The 17041-nt window shown below is 43.0% G+C and overlaps 1 protein-coding gene across 7 annotated transcripts in view; it reads left to right on the top strand.

Moving 5' to 3' along the window:
* Positions 1 to 1054: 1054 nt before the first annotated feature.
* The window catches only part of IMMP2L (inner mitochondrial membrane peptidase subunit 2), a 1848527-nt gene continuing 1832540 nt past the window's right edge, over positions 1055 to 17041 (top strand). For 2 of the 7 annotated variants that reach the window (XM_073651969.1, XM_073651974.1), the window contains exons 1-2: positions 1060 to 1355; positions 7105 to 7236. In XM_073651969.1, coding sequence (XP_073508070.1) covers positions 7105 to 7236 — 132 coding nt within the window. In that variant the 5' untranslated portion in view covers positions 1060 to 1355. Of the gene's footprint in view, positions 1356 to 7104; positions 7237 to 17041 lie in introns of all 7 variants that reach the window. The other 5 variants (XM_073651971.1, XM_073651970.1, XR_012251223.1 and 2 more) reach the window with 5 other exon arrangements.

A 17041-nucleotide genomic window follows, 5' to 3' on the forward strand; every position in this document is an offset into this window, starting at 1 on the left:
TAGGCCGCAGGCGGTTTTAACTGCAGCAGGATCTTATTATCCCACACACAAGCAGACATAGTCTCTTAGAGAGGTATTCACATTGATAGGGTCCTGGTATTTTGAGAAATGCCTTAGCGTGACTACCAGGTACACATGAATTGGCCAATATATGCGCTAAGATTTCTCATTTATTTCTATTTTCTAGAGCAGTAATGCCATTCATATTTCATGCTCGCATACTTAGCTGCACCCCCACTCTGGCATCATTCCTTTCAACTGTATTGGCATCCAGGATGCAGATACAGTTGCAGGTGTGATGCTGGGCGGGGGAGGGGTGGCAGCATCTGCATAGCAGGCCAAATATAAGAATCCTGAGGGCCAGAGTTTGACATGCATGCCTAAGTGTATGTGCACACAGTCAGTAAACACTGTGGATTGAATGCAGCGCACTTGTGCTCTACATTACAAGCAAAGTGGATGGGATTTCAAGAAATTCCATGCCCACTATGCGTTCATCTGTGCCTGCGGATCACCCGTAAGGACATGCGGCGCGTCTTTCCAGATGGCAACATGTTAATTCCTCTTGCGGAGTCACCAGTCTCCGCAAGAGAAACCAGATCAGTACAATGTATTGATTGCGGTGAATCCGCATGGTTCAATGGACACATACGGATTTATCTGCGTGCAGCGCATTGGACGCAGCATACTGTATAATGCGGTCAAAGCGCTGACAGTACTGACCTTGTGCACATAGCCTAATAGGATTAACGCTACAAAGGCCCATGCATCTGACCCACATGTTGGGGGGGATTTTACACCTGCACCGGGGACCTTTGGCCTCCAGTTACTCCACTGTCCGCAGGTCTCCTGGCCCACACTGACAGCCTGTGCGGGGGCTGCGATACATGGACGTCTGCACAAACCCTGAGGGTCTTCCAAGAAAGGAAAAAACTACAGCGCAAAAACAGAAAATCTCCAGGTCAGGAAGAGGTTAAGCTGTGAAGAACACGTGACACTAATCACAGGCGACGTAACTGAATTACTGTACAATCCCGGCTTCTTACAGCGGCAGCATAGTATAGGGATGGAGACACCTGTGGCAGCTCCGTGGCTGCAGTCCCTCCATAGGAAATGATACGCTTCTTGTGTGTAAACAGTGCTATCAAAGTCTCCAGAAGCCGCACGCGTTTCACAGAGCTGCAGGTTGTGTGAATGCTCCCAGACAAAGGAGCCCGCTGCTCCTGAGGCGGCTCGCTTCCGTCCGGCGGCTCCGCTAAGCCCCGCCCCCTGTAGTGACAGCGCACGGATCTCCGGCTGCTCCCGCCCTGTGCACATGGTGTGAGCCTGTCCCCGGGAAACAGGAAGACTGGCAGGTAATGTCACATCGCTGCCTGCAGCTGCTCATGGCGCGAGTGCTGCACAGTGACGTGCAGACATTGCAGAGCTGCCTCCCTCAGTGTGACGGCCACTCAGTGTGACTGCCATCGTGCCTCACTGCACGGTGTGCGGACATGGAGGCAGTTACCCAGTGTAATGTGCACTGCCCACAGCTCTTGTGTGGCTGTATATGTCATTGAGACACTTCATTAGGCAGTTACCTCACATAGTGTATGTGACATGGCGCAGGGTGTATGGACAGGTGTACGGAGCGCCAGACTTACTAATGTCCCCACATAGTTTATAATGTCGCCGTATTCCACGAGCTGAAACAGCCTTCCTTTCCAGCCGGGGCAGCCTAACTTCCCCACCAAGGCGGCCCCACTCTCTCTCTCTCGCCGAGGCGGCCCCACTCTCTCTCTCTCTCGCCGAGGTGGCCCCACTCACTCTCTCCCCCTCTCTCGCCGAGGCGGCCTATCTTTCTTTCTCTCTCTCTCGACAAACTTTTTTGCACAAGTCTCTTTGGGTATTAATTTCTTGAAATGCATCTCTTATGTAATTTTTCAAATCACTGACACTTTTTGGTTTTCGACTATAAACTTTGTCCTTGAGTACTCCCCAAAAGAAAAAATCCATTGGGGTCAAGTCTGGTGAACGTGCCGGCCAATCAACTGGGCCTCTTCGACCGATCCATTTATTAGGAAATGTTTCATCAAGATACTCGCGGACTACTCTTGAATAATGTGGAGGGGCCCCATCTTGTTGGAAATAAAGGTCATATGAATTAGGCTGTTGCTGTAACTGGGGAACAACTTGATTCATTAGAATTTCGAGATACTTATTTCCTGTGACTGTTCCATCAAAAAATATTGGTCCTAAAACACCAAAACTTGAAATACCACCCCAAACATTGACACCAGACTCATTCAGTTGTTGCGCTAATGTTAAATGCATGTTCTCATTATACCAGTAAATACAATTATGTCTGTTAATATGGCCGGATAATTTGAAAGAAGCTTCATCACTCCACATAATGTTATCTAAAATTACTGGATTTTCTTCAATTTTGTTAAGCATAATCTCACTAAATTGCAGCCGCCTGTCTGGATCATCATCCAATAAACCATGAATTAGATGTGGGCGATAAGCTTTCTACCCAATAGATTTCAGGATTTGCATGATAGAAGCTCGTGAAATTCCCAATTCCAAAGAGGCTCTTCTGGTGGACTTTTTTGGACTCTGAACAAATGTTTCAGCAACAAGTTGTTTATTATCTTCTGTACAGACTGTTTTGGGTTGACCAGTTTTTGGAGCATTAAGGATTGAGCCAGTGGCATTGAATTTGTCACGAATGCGGTAAATGGTTTGTCTCTTTGGGGCTTGAGCACCAAATGTTTCAACCCAATTTGCTCTAACGGTTTCAGCATTTTGAGATTTCCAATACTCTGTTAAAATCCATTTTCTTTGATCTGTATTTAAATTATTTGCCATTATGTGTTATCTGAATTATCCGAAAAGAAAACAGATTTGGGGGAGACCTGTCTGTGAAAACTAGATCTGTGAAACTGGCTCAGTTGCCCTTAGCAACCAATCAGATTCCACCTTTCATTTTCCAAAGAGTCTGTGAGGAATGAAAAGTGGAATCTGATTGGTTGCTAAGGGCAACTCAGCCAGTTTCACTTTACACCATGTTTGATAAATCTCCCCCTTCATAACCTTATTACACTTTCTGTCCACCTACTTTTAGCCAACCCTGTATATTTTTTTTTTTACTGTAAACACTTTTTTCTTTCCAATAAACTTTGAATATTTTTCTTTTCTGTCCACCTTGGGGACGTCACAATGCAATTACATGATTATGGATATGAGGTTGGGGCGAGGCCGTCCGTAACTTTGGCCACAAAACAGGTCCAGAGATCGCCGTATACAACGGATGCATTGGCTGCACGATGCAGATGACACGGGCGGCATTGCAACCCGCAAAGTACCCAACAAGCAAGTCAGAACTAGTTTGATTTTTGCACTGTGCTTTGTGCGGTTATGGTACCTTGCAAAACACAATGCGGCACCAATAATTTGCTATATGCTGCAGTGGCATAGCCTGTGTTGTGGCACAGTACAAGTCGTAGATTAGCCCCAACCAAATGCATTGGGATATTCAGGGTACTGAAATTTCATTACCTGCCTGATTCACACGTCCGTGTTACACATATGGACTTGGGTATTCTGGTTACAAGTAAGCTGAGCAGCAGTACTCAATGTCAAGCAGCAGCCAGAAAAGCAAACTAGATTTTAGGATGTATAAAAAGAGAAATAAAATTCAGGGATCCCAACGTATTGTTACCCCTTTATAAATCACTGGTGAGGCCACATCTGGAATATGGGATCCAGTCTTGGGCTACACATGTTAAAAAGGATATTGAGAAGTTAGAGTCAGTTCAAAGGCGGGCAACTAGATTATAAGGGATGGAAGCCCTCTCATATGATGAGAGGTTGGAAAAGTTGAGCTTGTTTATCTTAGAAAAACGACGCCTCAGAGGGGATCTCATTTACATGTATAAATATATGTGTGATTAGTACAAAGGACTAGCACATGACTTATTCCTCCCAAAGACCATACTAAGGACCAGGTGTCACTCATTACTGGTGGAAGAAAGGCGATTTCGTCACCTAAACAGGAAAGGGTTCTTTAGAGGTAGAGCAGTCGGACTGTGGAATACCCTATCACAAGAGGTAGTAATGGCCGACGCTATTAACAGCTTTCAAAAAAGGGCTGGATGATTTCCTCGATACACATTACATTGTGGGCTACAGTTAAATTAGACAAAATATTACACCTATAGTAGTACATTTAATATGATAATCGTAATTACATAACTAGTATCATAATTGGGTTTGATCCAGAGTTCTAGGACTGATCGCCTTTTCTCGGGGTCAAGAAGGAACTTTTCCCCGTGATGCAAATTGGCTGAATGTTTCCTGGGGTTTTTGCCTTCTGGATCAACAGATTTAGGCATAGGGATTTTAGTAATACCATTATTAGAATCACAAGAGTAATACAAAATAAAAAACTAATTAAAAATTATAAACGGGTTCATTTTTAATTGTAATGGTGCCGCAATAATAAAAATGGTAATAATACATTTGTGAGGCCTAGTCCCAGTAAGTTAGTGTAGTGTTAGTGTAGGGAGTACAATTGGGGGAGGAAGGTTGAACTGGATGGACCTAGGTCTTTATTCAACCTACTTTACTATGTTGCTATGTATATGTGTTGTATCGTTTTTTTCATGGATACAACACATACCCATTATAATCTATGGTGCTGTTTGCACATTTAAGTGTTTTTCATGGATGGTGTGTCCGTGCATAACACACGTCTTTTTTTTCCGGCAGCATCGATGAAAAGTGCCGATATAAGCCTATGAGTCCATGAAAAACACGAATAGCACATGAATAGGATGCGTGTGCCGTCCATGGTTAGCATTGCAAAGTATAGGAAAAGCTTTGCAATTTCTTTATCCATCGTTGAAAAAGACTGATGACTGATTGTAAAAATGGAGACAGATGACACCAGAACCATTTTTTCACGTATGTGTATGAACACTGATGTGTAAATAAGGCTCGAGTGATAAACTGCCAGGAAATCCTTTAGGCCATGCCACATGCAGTAAAGGCAGGCTTAGTCGTTTTTAGACCCGACCCATGCAGTAAAAACAGGCTTAGGCGTTTTTAGACCCCTGACCCATTCAATAAAGCAGGCTTAGGCGTTTTTAGATCCCTGACCCATGCAGTAAAAGCAGGCTTAGGTGTTTTTAGACTCGACCCATGCAGTAAAAGCAGGCTTAGGCGTTTTTAGACCCGTGACCCATGCAGTAAAGACAGGCTTATGCGTTTTTAGACCCCTGACAAATGCAGTAAAAGCAGGCTTAGGTGTTTTCAGACCCGACCCATGCAGTAAAAGCAGGCTTAGGTGTTTTTAGACTCGACCCATGCAGTAAAAGCAGGCTTAGGTGTTTTTAGACCCGACCCATGCAGTAAAAGCAGGCTTAGGTGTTTTTAGACTCGACCCATGCAGTAAAAGCAGGATTAGGCGTTTTTAGACCCGTGACCCATGCAGTAAAGACAGGCTTATGCGTTTTTAGACCCCTGACAAATGCAGTAAAAGCAGGCTTAGGTGTTTTCAGACCCGACCCATGCAGTAAAAGCAGGCTTAGGTGTTTTTAGACTCGACCCATGCAGTAAAAGCAGGCTTAGGTGTTTTTAGACCCGACCCATGCAGTAAAAGCAGGCTTAGGTGTTTTTAGACCCGACCCATGCAGTAAAAGCAGGCTTAGGTGTTTTTAGACTCGACCCATGCAGTAAAAGCAGGATTAGGCGTTTTTAGACCCGTGACCCATGCAGTAAAGACAGGCTTATGCGTTTTTAGACCCCTGACAAATGCAGTAAAAGCAGGCTTAGGTGTTTTCAGACCCGACCCATGCAGTAAAAGCAGGCTTAGGTGTTTTTAGACTCGACCCATGCAGTAAAAGCAGGCTTAGGTGTTTTTAGACCCCTGGCCCATGCTGTAAAGGGAGCCTTAGGTGTTTTTAGACTGGACCCATGCAGTAAAAGCAGGCTTAGGTATTTTTAGACTTGACCCATGCAGTAAAAGCAGGATTAGGCATTTTTAGACCCCTGACCCATTCAATAAAGCAGGCTTAGATCCCTGACCCATGCAGTAAAAGCAGGCTTAGGCGTTTTTAGACCCCTGACCCATGCAGTAAAGGGAGCGTTAGGTGTTTTTAGACCCGACCCATGCACTAAAAGCAGGATTAGGCGTTTTTAAACCCATGCAGTAAAGACAGGCTTATGCATTTTTAGACCCCTGACAAATGCAGTAAAAGCAGGCTTAGGCGTTTTTTAGACCCCTAACCCATGCAATAAAAGCAGGCTTAGGCGTTTTTAGACCCCTGACCCATGCTGTAAAAGCAGGCTTAGGTGTTTTTAGACTCGACCCATGCAGTAAAAGCAGGCTTAGGTGTTTTTAGTCCTGACCCATGCTGTAAAAGCAGGCTTAAGTATTTTTATACCCCCGACCCATGCAGTAAAGGGAGGCTTAGGCGTTTTTAGACCCCTGACCCCTCCATCTGCCCAAGTATCTAGATGTTGCAGCATCATAAGGCCTATAAAATCATTCAGAAATTTGTTTTTTTGTTTGTGGAGGGGAGGGGGTGTACAAGAATTTTTTTTTTCTTTCTAGTGGTTCAATTTTCAGCTTGTGTCCATTTTTACCATCAGTCTTTCGTCCATTTTTCTCTTATACAGAAAGTTACATTTTCAGATTTCTAAATGTTAAACAGTAAAATGCAGAAAGCTCTTGGATGACACGCATGGTTTCTGAGTGCTATTTGAATATTTTACTGACTATTTACTTGAATGGGCAATTTTTGATCCAAATCAAACATTTTTTTTTTATGCGGACCATTGGTCTGACTAGAGAGACATGTTGACATATCCATAGACTAACTGGGTATGTGATTTAACCATAAAAACCATGGATAAAACTTATGAATGCGGCCAGTATTTGAAAACCAAAGCCAGCTGTGTGCCAAACTTATCATTTTCTCTGTAGTTTCCTTTCTGGTTTTGATTCAAATACTGATGGATATTCACAATCTGCTTTGTGAGGGAGACCTGATAGATGTTTTGGCAATAATTAGTTTTGAGATCATATTTATTTAATACCGTGTTCTTCTTTTTGTTCAGATGATGGCACAGGTCTTTGGAAGGAAGTATATTCGAGCGTTTGTAAGTGGCTTTTTTGTGGCAGTGCCAGTCACGGTGACCTTTCTTGATCGTGTTGCTTGTGTAGCAAGAGTGGAAGGTGTTTCAATGCAGGTAAATTTCTTTATACATGTTGATTTTTCATAAAATTGCATTTTTATATTTCTGACTTTATTTAGTTACAGTATGGCAAAATAGGATACATTAAATGTACATCCCATTCATGTTTTTGGGAACTCTGTAATCTTTGATTACATGTTAGCCCAATAGGGGATTTGAAAATTTTCTGCCAGGTATCTCCCATAGTTGCCAACATTTCTGGGGATGTTTAAAGGGCATCTGTCAGTAGGATCAACCCTCCTAATCTATCTATACTGGGATGCGGGCCACAGAAAGTTGAATAAAATTGTACCTTGATATTTGCAATCCGATGTTTTATTCCTGAGTAATCAATATTTTTCTTAATCTGTAAATGAGCTGTTAACATCTATGGGCCAGATCTCCTTGGAATCTGCCTCCAGGGCCTATTATAAATGAAAGGGGGAGTTACCAGTGTGAGACATGTAATGACTAACAGTATACTCTCCTGATCTACATGTTTCACACTGTTAACACCGCCTTTCATTTAAAATAAGCTCTGGAGACAGATTCCCAGGGAGATCTATGTCCATTGTGACAAAGTCACTGGTAAAGTGCTGGAGGGCAGATATGTTTTCCTGAATCTGTTAGCCTCAGTGACCTAGAACCATTATATGTCCTCCAGCATGTTATTAGTTGAGAGGGGTTAAGTCTCAGTAAAAGGGAGTGTGTTTTTGTGAATGACCATTGTGAAGGGTGGGAGGTCATTCACAATATCTCTCCGCCTCAGGGTGTGGTCTGGGGAAGTTTAAATACTCGGCCAGCTGAGGCATTCAGAGTTCAATGTCTGGAGAAGTAAGCTCCAGAAGGGAGCTTGTGTTTGTTCCTGAACTATGGGAAGTTGCTGAACTCCCAGCAGGCGAAGCCCTGCTACTGCAAAGACTGCGTTCTTTGTGTTACCATTTCTGCTTTTGTTCTCCTGTTTTGCCCAGTGGGCTGTGTTTATTTTAACGAACTAAAGATTGGTTTATGCTATGTTATAATAAACCAACCAAAGATTTAAAGAGACGGTGTACCTGTGTCTACCTCCGTGTGCAGCTGAGTGAAAGATCTACCACACCATCTCATAGATTTTAACATCTCATTTACATATTAAGAAAAATATTTAGAACTCTGGAATAAGACATCGGATAGATGATATGAAAGTATCATTTTATTCAACTTTCTATGAGTTTAGGAGAGTTTATCCTACTGAGAGATGCCCCTTATGACCTGCCTTAGCCCGGCTCTCACCGGAACATCCCCTTATGCACCTCAGAACAACTAGTTTTGAGCAGGTTTTACATAAACCCATACTTTTTCAGTCTAGGAGTCAGTATGTAAATATATCTGGTCAGTTGGCTAATGTGATCTCCACGAACTATGATAATGCTGTACTACTGACATCAATTGACTGCAGTGGTCATTTACCGGCTAATAGTCTATGAAGGCTGGATGAGACTTGGAAACTTCTATGTTAAAAATATAGGAGAGGTTTCTTATATTGTTATTTCACATCTGCTGCAGCAGGTTAGAGAACTCAAATAAAGCATATATACAGGAGCATCTCACTAAATTAGAATATCATCAAAAAGTTAATTTATTTCAGTTCTTCAATACAAAAAGTGAAACTCATATATTATATAGTCATTACAAACAGAGTGATCTATTTCAAGTGTTTATTTCTATTAATGTTGATGATTATGGCTTAGTGAGATGCACCTGTATGTGTATGTATGTATGGTGGTGGTTTCAGCTCTCTGGTAGCCGGGTGGATACACAAACTTTACAGCTCCAAAACAAAAACAGCTTTCTTCAGCACATATGAATAACCCAAAACAGTCCTTTCTTCAGCACATATGAATAAACAAAAACAGTCCTTTTCTCTGAGTAAGGCCACGGCCCCACTATCAGTATTTTGTCAGTATTCTGTCAGTATTTTTTCTCAGGAGTGGGAGCCAAAACCAGGAGTGGGTGATAAATGCAGAATTGGGGCACTTGTTTGTATTATACTTTTTCTCTGATTCTTCCTCACCTGGTTTTGGCTCCCACTCCCGAGGAAAAAATACTGACCGAATGCTGACCAAATACTGGTAGTGAGGCCGTGGCCTAAGGCATTATAAATCACACGGTCTCACTAACTTGGTGCCACAGGAACCTCTCGGGCTATAAGAGTATTCACCAGCTCTGTCTTTTCTCCAGCCTCAGCACACTACTACTACCAGGTGCTAGACCAGGTTAATTTTATTAGGCCAGTAAGACCCGGACTGGAGTATGGGAGCGACATTTTCCACCCAGGCTCTTTTGGGCGCTCCTAAATCCCGGAGCCAAAATCCAGTTGAAATAAAACTTTTATATACATTTAATCCGAAAAGTAGGCAGTGTTTATAAAAATATTCAAAAGATTTTACAAATGGGACTAAACACTACAGCATATACAATTACATAAAATAAAAAGGAATAATGAAAGAAAATTACTAAACCTGAAACGTGGATCTGTCGTACACAGCAATGTATCTTCCTTTTTGTTGAACAAGGATCGTAATTGGCATTGGTTTTTTTTAACACTAGCTACTCCCACATATCTACCCTCTACTGACTCATAACATGGAACTATAGAGAGAACTATAGGATGTGTCTTAGTCTTAAAAAATTATGAGATTCTCAACTTTTACCATATCTTCGCCCCTGAAGGCGGGAGATATTAATCTCATCTGTTCATAGATAGGAGATATGGCATAGATAGTGTCATCTATCTGGCCTATATCCATTTGGCGGCACCCTGGCCATCGACGTAAAACCATGCTTTGCATTCTCAGTTTCATCACGTTTCCGAAATAGACTTTCCTATTGATTATATCGACGCAGTTCGTAAAATCTCACTTCATAATTTCTATAAGGTGACAAAGGATTTTACGTTTTCTTTTATCTCTACATGTCGTAAATCTGCCCTTCTATGCATTCAAGCTAACATTGGCCTCACATCTGCTAGCCATTAGGATTTTCCTTAATTACCCGTTTCCAAAGGAAGGGGTCAGCTGCATTTGGGCCAAGTAAAGGTAACGTTTTAGATTGAAGCTCTTTCTCCCTTCTGGAGCTGTCTTATTGATTTAAATTTTTCTATGACATTCACCATCTGCCAATAGACAGTGTATCTTTGACAGAGCATCCGCATTTTCATGTAGCTTACCGGATCTATGCTCTATAATTGAGTAATTGCGGAAAACTTTCTCCCCAAGTGGACTATCAGATGTTCTACTCAATTTATCTTCTTGGACTTGACAGCTGTTAGCCCACCATCCGGCGCATCTGTCTCGACTATGAACGCTTTGCATAAATCCGGCGCTACCACCACTGGTGGCCTACAGAGGGCTAGTTTAAGCTCCTGAAATGCCCTTTTAGCCTCTGGAGACTAATTAACCATAGCTTTTGTGCCCTTTTGGAGATAGATTAGAGGCGCTGCTATTATGGCAAATTAGGGACAAACCACTTGTAATAACCTACAATTCCTAGGAATGTTCTGACCTGTTTTCTTGTGAGCGGGTGAGGCCAGCTCTGTATCGTCTCCTTTGAAATTACCTCCTGGCGGGCTTTAGAAATCCTATAGGCCTTTAAACTGACCCGAGCGTGTGGCTCAGAGTATTCCATGTCCCTATTTTGTTTTAACAATTTCTGACACTGCTGTTTTTGAGAAGACAACAACGTGTCTGCCACCCTTTCAAAGACAGTCAGAAAAGCCTTGACGTCGACTTCCAGAGTCATTTTCTGCAAGGCTTTTCATACTGTTTGCCTCACACGGGTACCTTCATTTGGCTGGCGGGAGGTGCCATCTTCCTGGCCCGAACAGTTTCTGTCTAGAGTCATCTGCTGCTGATGCTGCTATTGAAACTGGTGGATCAGTAGTTTGTTGGTTTCCTGTTAGGTCTGCTACAACTGCTTCTTCTGATACTGCTGCTGCTGAAACTGCAGATTGACGTGCACCAGTAGCTTATAATAATAATCTTTTTATTTATATAGCGCCAACGTATTCCACAGTGCTTTACAATTCAGACAATGTACAGACATTATCGGCACTGTCCCCATTGGGGCTCACAATCTACATTCCCTATCAGTATGTCTTTGGAGTGTGGAAGGAAACTTGAGAATCCGGAGGAAACCCAAGCAAACACGGGGAGAACATACAAACTCCTTGCAGATGTTTTCCTTGGTGGGATTTGAACCCAGGACCCCAGTGCTGCCCACTGGAGCTTATAACTCCTTTATGCTTTCAGACGGTGTTTGCAATGTTGTAGCTAGCTTTAACCAGGACATTTTAGTCTTTAAACTGTAATCACCTGTGCTCTTTGATACTTCTGGCCCTAATTCAAAGACCATTTGTGGGGGTTTCAGATCTCTGGTAGCTGCGTGGATACGCACAGGGTTTTTATATCAAAACAGAGTAAAGTTTATTGTCCTTTATAAACTTTACAGCTACAAAATGGAAACAGCTTTCTTCAGCACATATAAATAAACCAAACCAGTCCTTTCTTCTGCACATATGAATAAAGAAAAACAGTCCTTTTCTCTGGGTAAGGCACAATAAGTCACACGGTCTCACCAACTAGGTCTCAAAGAAACCTCTCAGGCTATAACAGAGTATTCACCAGCTCTGTCTTTCTCCAGCCTCTGCATACTACTAATACCTGAGCTAGACCAGGTGCATTTTATTAGGCCAGTAAGAACCGGACTGGAGTATGGGAACGACCTTTCCCACTCAGGCTCTCTTGATTGCTCCTAAATCCCAGAACCAAAATTCAATCAAAATCAAACCATCTCAGTAACACATACCTACCAGACCTTAGCTTCTGCTTTCTTACAATATATGCATGCATGCATACATACATAACACTGTTACGGCACCAGTACAACAGCTGTAACGACTGGGACAGTGGAGAATTCTACTTTTAGAGGGATTTTAGCCTTTACAATTCCTTTTTGTTAATGCGATGACACATATTTTGCCATGAGCACCTCTCTGCTTGTAACTTTCAGCTAGTTTTACTTTAAGGTTTGTAGAAATTCATGTGTTTCATGAGATTTTCTTTATATCAGCAAAACTAGGAGAAAGAATTAAAAAAAGGTTAATTGGTAGAGATCTGAGAGTCCTTACATGTGAAACCGATTAATTTTATGCTAGCTAGAAAAAGCAGACCCAGCAGATTACACCAAACACACTCTCTTGTATATTGGAGTGATTTATGTGGAACACTTGAAAGATGGTGGTTGGGGGGGTGCGAGAGAGGAGTACACCCAGCATGTTGCCTTTATTGATATGCAGTATACGACCATGGGGCACTCAATAGTCTTAACTTCAAGCTCGCTCTGTGTGATCCCAGAAAGTTTGATTTCTAATAAACCTCTTAGACTGCCAGCGGTGTTGTGCTCTCATTACCGAACCTCTTGCTGTGCTTGAAATTAAAAGTTCTGTCATAAAGAACGGGACGTTTTTAAGTATGTTTCTACATCTTGTTCCAGGACTTCTGTAGTCCTGGAAGACACTCACTTTATTAGTGTCCACTGATGATTTTGCAGAAGATCTTAAAAAATGGCATGTGCAAAGAAAACATGTTGCCTCTTATGGCTTGTGCTGACTTGATTGTTTTGGCACTGCTATGAAGAATCTTTTTGAGTGTATGTTTCATTGCAAGTCCGTGTCATTCGCAAATCAGCAGGAAGCAAAGGAACAGTATAACTGTATTTATTTTTATGCTGCAATAGAAGGAACCTGATTTTCCAAATGTCACTTTTTATTCTCAATCTCAATGTGCATGCTATCCCTTGAGATGTCAGCTAACAAGATGTTATTAACAAGGCACCAAGCGTTTTTTTTTTCACATAATAAGCAAAATACCATCATCTGTTACACTGAAGTGTTATTTATATAGTGAATATATCAGTGTTTCCTTGATTTTATACATCAATGTTTCCTTGATTTGGTGGAAGGTATTTAACTATTAAGATCTGGGAAGTATAACAGGTAAATCTGACAGTGCAGAAACTTCACAGCTCTAAGTTATAGGTAATTGCAGGCTAATGCATATTAGGCTGCTGTATTGATGAGGAGAGTCCTCCCCCGCCACTCTCCACACTGTGTGAACCTGTATTCTGCTGATGATGACAAAACAATGATTTTATCCAAACTGCACTATGCGTCCCAGTAAGCGACACCGCAGGAATCAGGGTCTCTGCACCTACATTGTGCTGCTCTCCGATCAGGCAGCAAAAAACTGCCTACAGGTTCCCTTTTCCAGCATTAAAATGGAAGAAAAATTAGTTACTCTTTTGATTAAATCCTATTGCAAAAAAAAGCTATTTTAGCAACAGTTTATACATATATGCAAGAAAGCACCCAAAGTTGCCCATAGTTCATTAAAGAGCTGTGAATCTCATATAGAAGTGACGTGGTAACTTTGGTCATGCAATAGCTAAGCTAAATCACACACATCCCCCCCCCCCCCACGAAAGGTATGTGCACACAATGTCTTTTAAACTGCCAGAAAACGCTGAAGAATGAACAATATGCATTTCTATGTAAAAACGACTTGCGTTGCATATGTTCAGGCTTTTGAACGTCTTTTAACCACTTCAGATTTCTAAAAATGCCAATTGGTTAACCATTTTACCTCCGAAGGTGGTTTGCACATTAATGACCAGGCCAATCTTTACAATTCTGACCACTGTCACTTTATGAGGTAATAACACAAATTTGAAACCAAAATTATTTTTTTGTTAGGAAATTATAAGGATTAAAAGTTGACCAGCGATTTCTGATTTTTCCAACAAAATTTACAAAACCATTTTGTTTAGGGACCACATCACATTTGAAGTGACTTTCAGAGGTCTTTATGACAGAAAATACCCAAAAGTGACATCATTCTAAAAACTACACCCTTCAAGGTGCTCAAAAACCACATTCAATAAGTTTATTAACCCTTCAGGTGCTTCACAGGAATTTTTGGAATGTGGAAGAAAAAAATGAACATTTAACTTTTTTTCACAAAAAATGTTACTTTAGACCTCAATTTTTTTTTTATTTTCGCAAGGGTATCAGGAAAAAATGGACCACAAAATTTGTTGTGCATTTCCTCCTCAGTAAGCCGATACCACATATGTGGGGGAAAAGCACTGTTTTGGTACACTGTAGGGTTCGGAAGGGAAGGAGCACCATTTGACTTTTTGAATGTAAAATTTGCTTGAATAATTAGCGGACGCCATGTTGCTTTTGGGGGGCCCCTGATGTGCTTAAACAGTGGAAACCCCCCACAAGTGACCCCATTTTGGAAACTACACCCCTCAATGATTTTATCAAGCGGTATATTGAACATTTTGAACCCAGAGGTACGACACAGAATTTGATAACATTAGGTCATCATATTGAATAAGTTGTCATTGTAACATCCCTGGCGGCGTGCTGGCATGGCTTACCACCTCCCACCATGCAAGACCGCCATCTTACCTATCAGTCCAGGCTGCACACTTTGCTCCAGTACCTGCTGCGTCTCTTGTCTGATTGCTTAGGGCGGCGGCGCAGTTACTTCCTGATTCTTATAGTTACTGTGTGCGCACTCCTAATGCCTCCCCAGCCTATTGCTGTGAGTCACTGGATACTTAATCCCCCTCCACCTAGTAGGAGGTGCCTGAGCAACACTTTCTTACAGTGTGTTCTGTGCAACTGAGTTGCCAGGTCCTGTCCTGTATCTTGTCTGTTTCCACCACCCTGGGGGCTGTATACCCAGGCCTGTTAGCTGTATCTGTGACTTCTAGACTGTTCCGCTTCCCTGGGGGCTTTATACCCAGGCCTGTGCCTGTATCTGTGACTTCTAGTCTCTTTCCGCCTCCCTGGGGGCTGAGTTCCCAGGCTCTTTCTTGTATCTTGTTCCTGTCTGAACTGTGTCCTAGCCCGTTACCGGTTTATGTCCGAACCTTCCCTGTTCCTGCAGTGTCTGAACCTGCACCTAACTCCAACTTGTTGTCTCTGTACTTCTGTTTGTGAGTTTTGTGTCCACTCGCTACTTCATAGTAAGTGCCTTGTGTGTATCTGGTTCTGCTTGTCCTGTTTCCCTGCCTCTGTATCTACCTCCTGTGTTCTAACTATCTTCCTGTATTTTCCAGTCTGTTCCATGTGAACAGAGCCCTGCCCTGTCTGCCTGCACCTTCTGCTCTGTTTTGCTCTGCTTGTCCACTGCACCTGAGGTTTTGCTCTGCTCTGCTTGTCCACCGCACCTGCGGTTTTGCTCTGCTCTGCTTGTCTACCGCACCTGCGGGTTTTGCTCTGCTCTTCTTGTCTACCGCACCTGCGGGTTTTGCTCTGCTCTGCTTGTCTACCGCACCTGCGGTTTCGCTCTGCTTTGCTTGTTCACCGCACCTGCGGTTTCGCTCTGCTCTCCTTTTTTTCCACACCTGCGGGTTTTGCTCTGCTTGTCTACCGCATCTGCGGGTTTTGCCCTGCTCTGCTTGTTTTCCGCACCTGCGGGTTTTGTTCTGCTCTGCTTGTCTACCGCACCTGCGGGTTTTGCTCTGCTCTGTTTGTCTACGGCAACTGCGGCTCTGTTCCTGTATCCCAGTCTGTACTGGTCCGTATCCTGCCTGCGTTCCTACCTGCCAGTACCCACCTGTCTGCATGCCAGCCGTGCCTGCCAGTACCCACCTGTCTACATACCAGACGTGCCTGCCAATAACCACCTGTCTGCATACCAGCCATGCCTGCCAGTACCCACCTGTCTGTATGCCAGCCTAACCTGCCTGTTCCTGCATTCCCCGGTGTGGGTCAACAGCTGTGACCGGGGTCTGACCTGGAGTAGCACCTGGTCCCTCTGCTCGGTTCCTCCCTAGTTCACGGAGTCGACTGAGCCGTCGTGTGACCTTGGTCGGACCGAGTTGATACTTAGTCACGCCCCTCCAGGCACTCCTCTGTTCATGGTCCAGTGGGATCACTAACCACGCTCACGCCAGTCAGTCTGGGCGTGAGCGTAACAGTCATTAGTCTTGAGCACAAATGCTCGCTACTTGAGTTTGCATCAGGTACTCGGGTATGCACCAAGTATTGCTGGTGCTCGAGTGACATGCTCGAGTCCCCGCCTGCATGTTTCACGCTTATTAGACACCCCAAAAAAAAAACCATGGGATCCGCTCGTGCATGGCAGGAGTTTTTTTTGGCTGTATAACAGCAGCAAAACATATGGGGCAGAGACTCGAGCATGCCACTCGAGCACCCGCGATACTCTGTGCATACCCGATCACCCGATGCAAACTCAAGTAGCGAGCACTTGCACTCAACTCTAGTCGCCATATCGTTGTCATTTTTTTTTTTCTTTACTTTTGAAAAAATCCCAACACAACCCCAACCCTAACCCTGACCCTAGCACAACCCAAACCCTAACCCTAGCGTTTATTTTTTACGCGTTTCCTCGTGCGGTATAAGTGATTAGACGACTTTGTTCTTCGGGTCGGTGCGATTACAGCGATGCCAGATTCATATTGGGTTTTGATGATTGACAGCTGTCACACACTAAAAGATGCCTTTTTTTGCAAAGACTAGTTTTTGCATCGCCATATTTTGAGAGCTATAATTTTTCTATATTTCGGCCGACAGTCATATGACGGCTTGTTTTTTGCGGGACAAGTTGAAATTTTTATTGGTACCGTTTTCGGGCACGTGACATTTTTTGATCGCTTTCTTTTCCGATTTTCGTTAGGCAGAATAAACAAAAACCAACAATTCAGGAATTGTTTTTTTGTTTCTTTTTTATGCCGTTCCGCATGT

Source organism: Phyllobates terribilis, unplaced genomic scaffold, assembly GCF_046119375.1.
Source record: "Phyllobates terribilis strain yellow unplaced genomic scaffold, ASM4611937v1 Scaffold_11__3_contigs__length_659146591, whole genome shotgun sequence".
NCBI lineage: Eukaryota > Metazoa > Chordata > Amphibia > Anura > Dendrobatidae > Phyllobates > Phyllobates terribilis.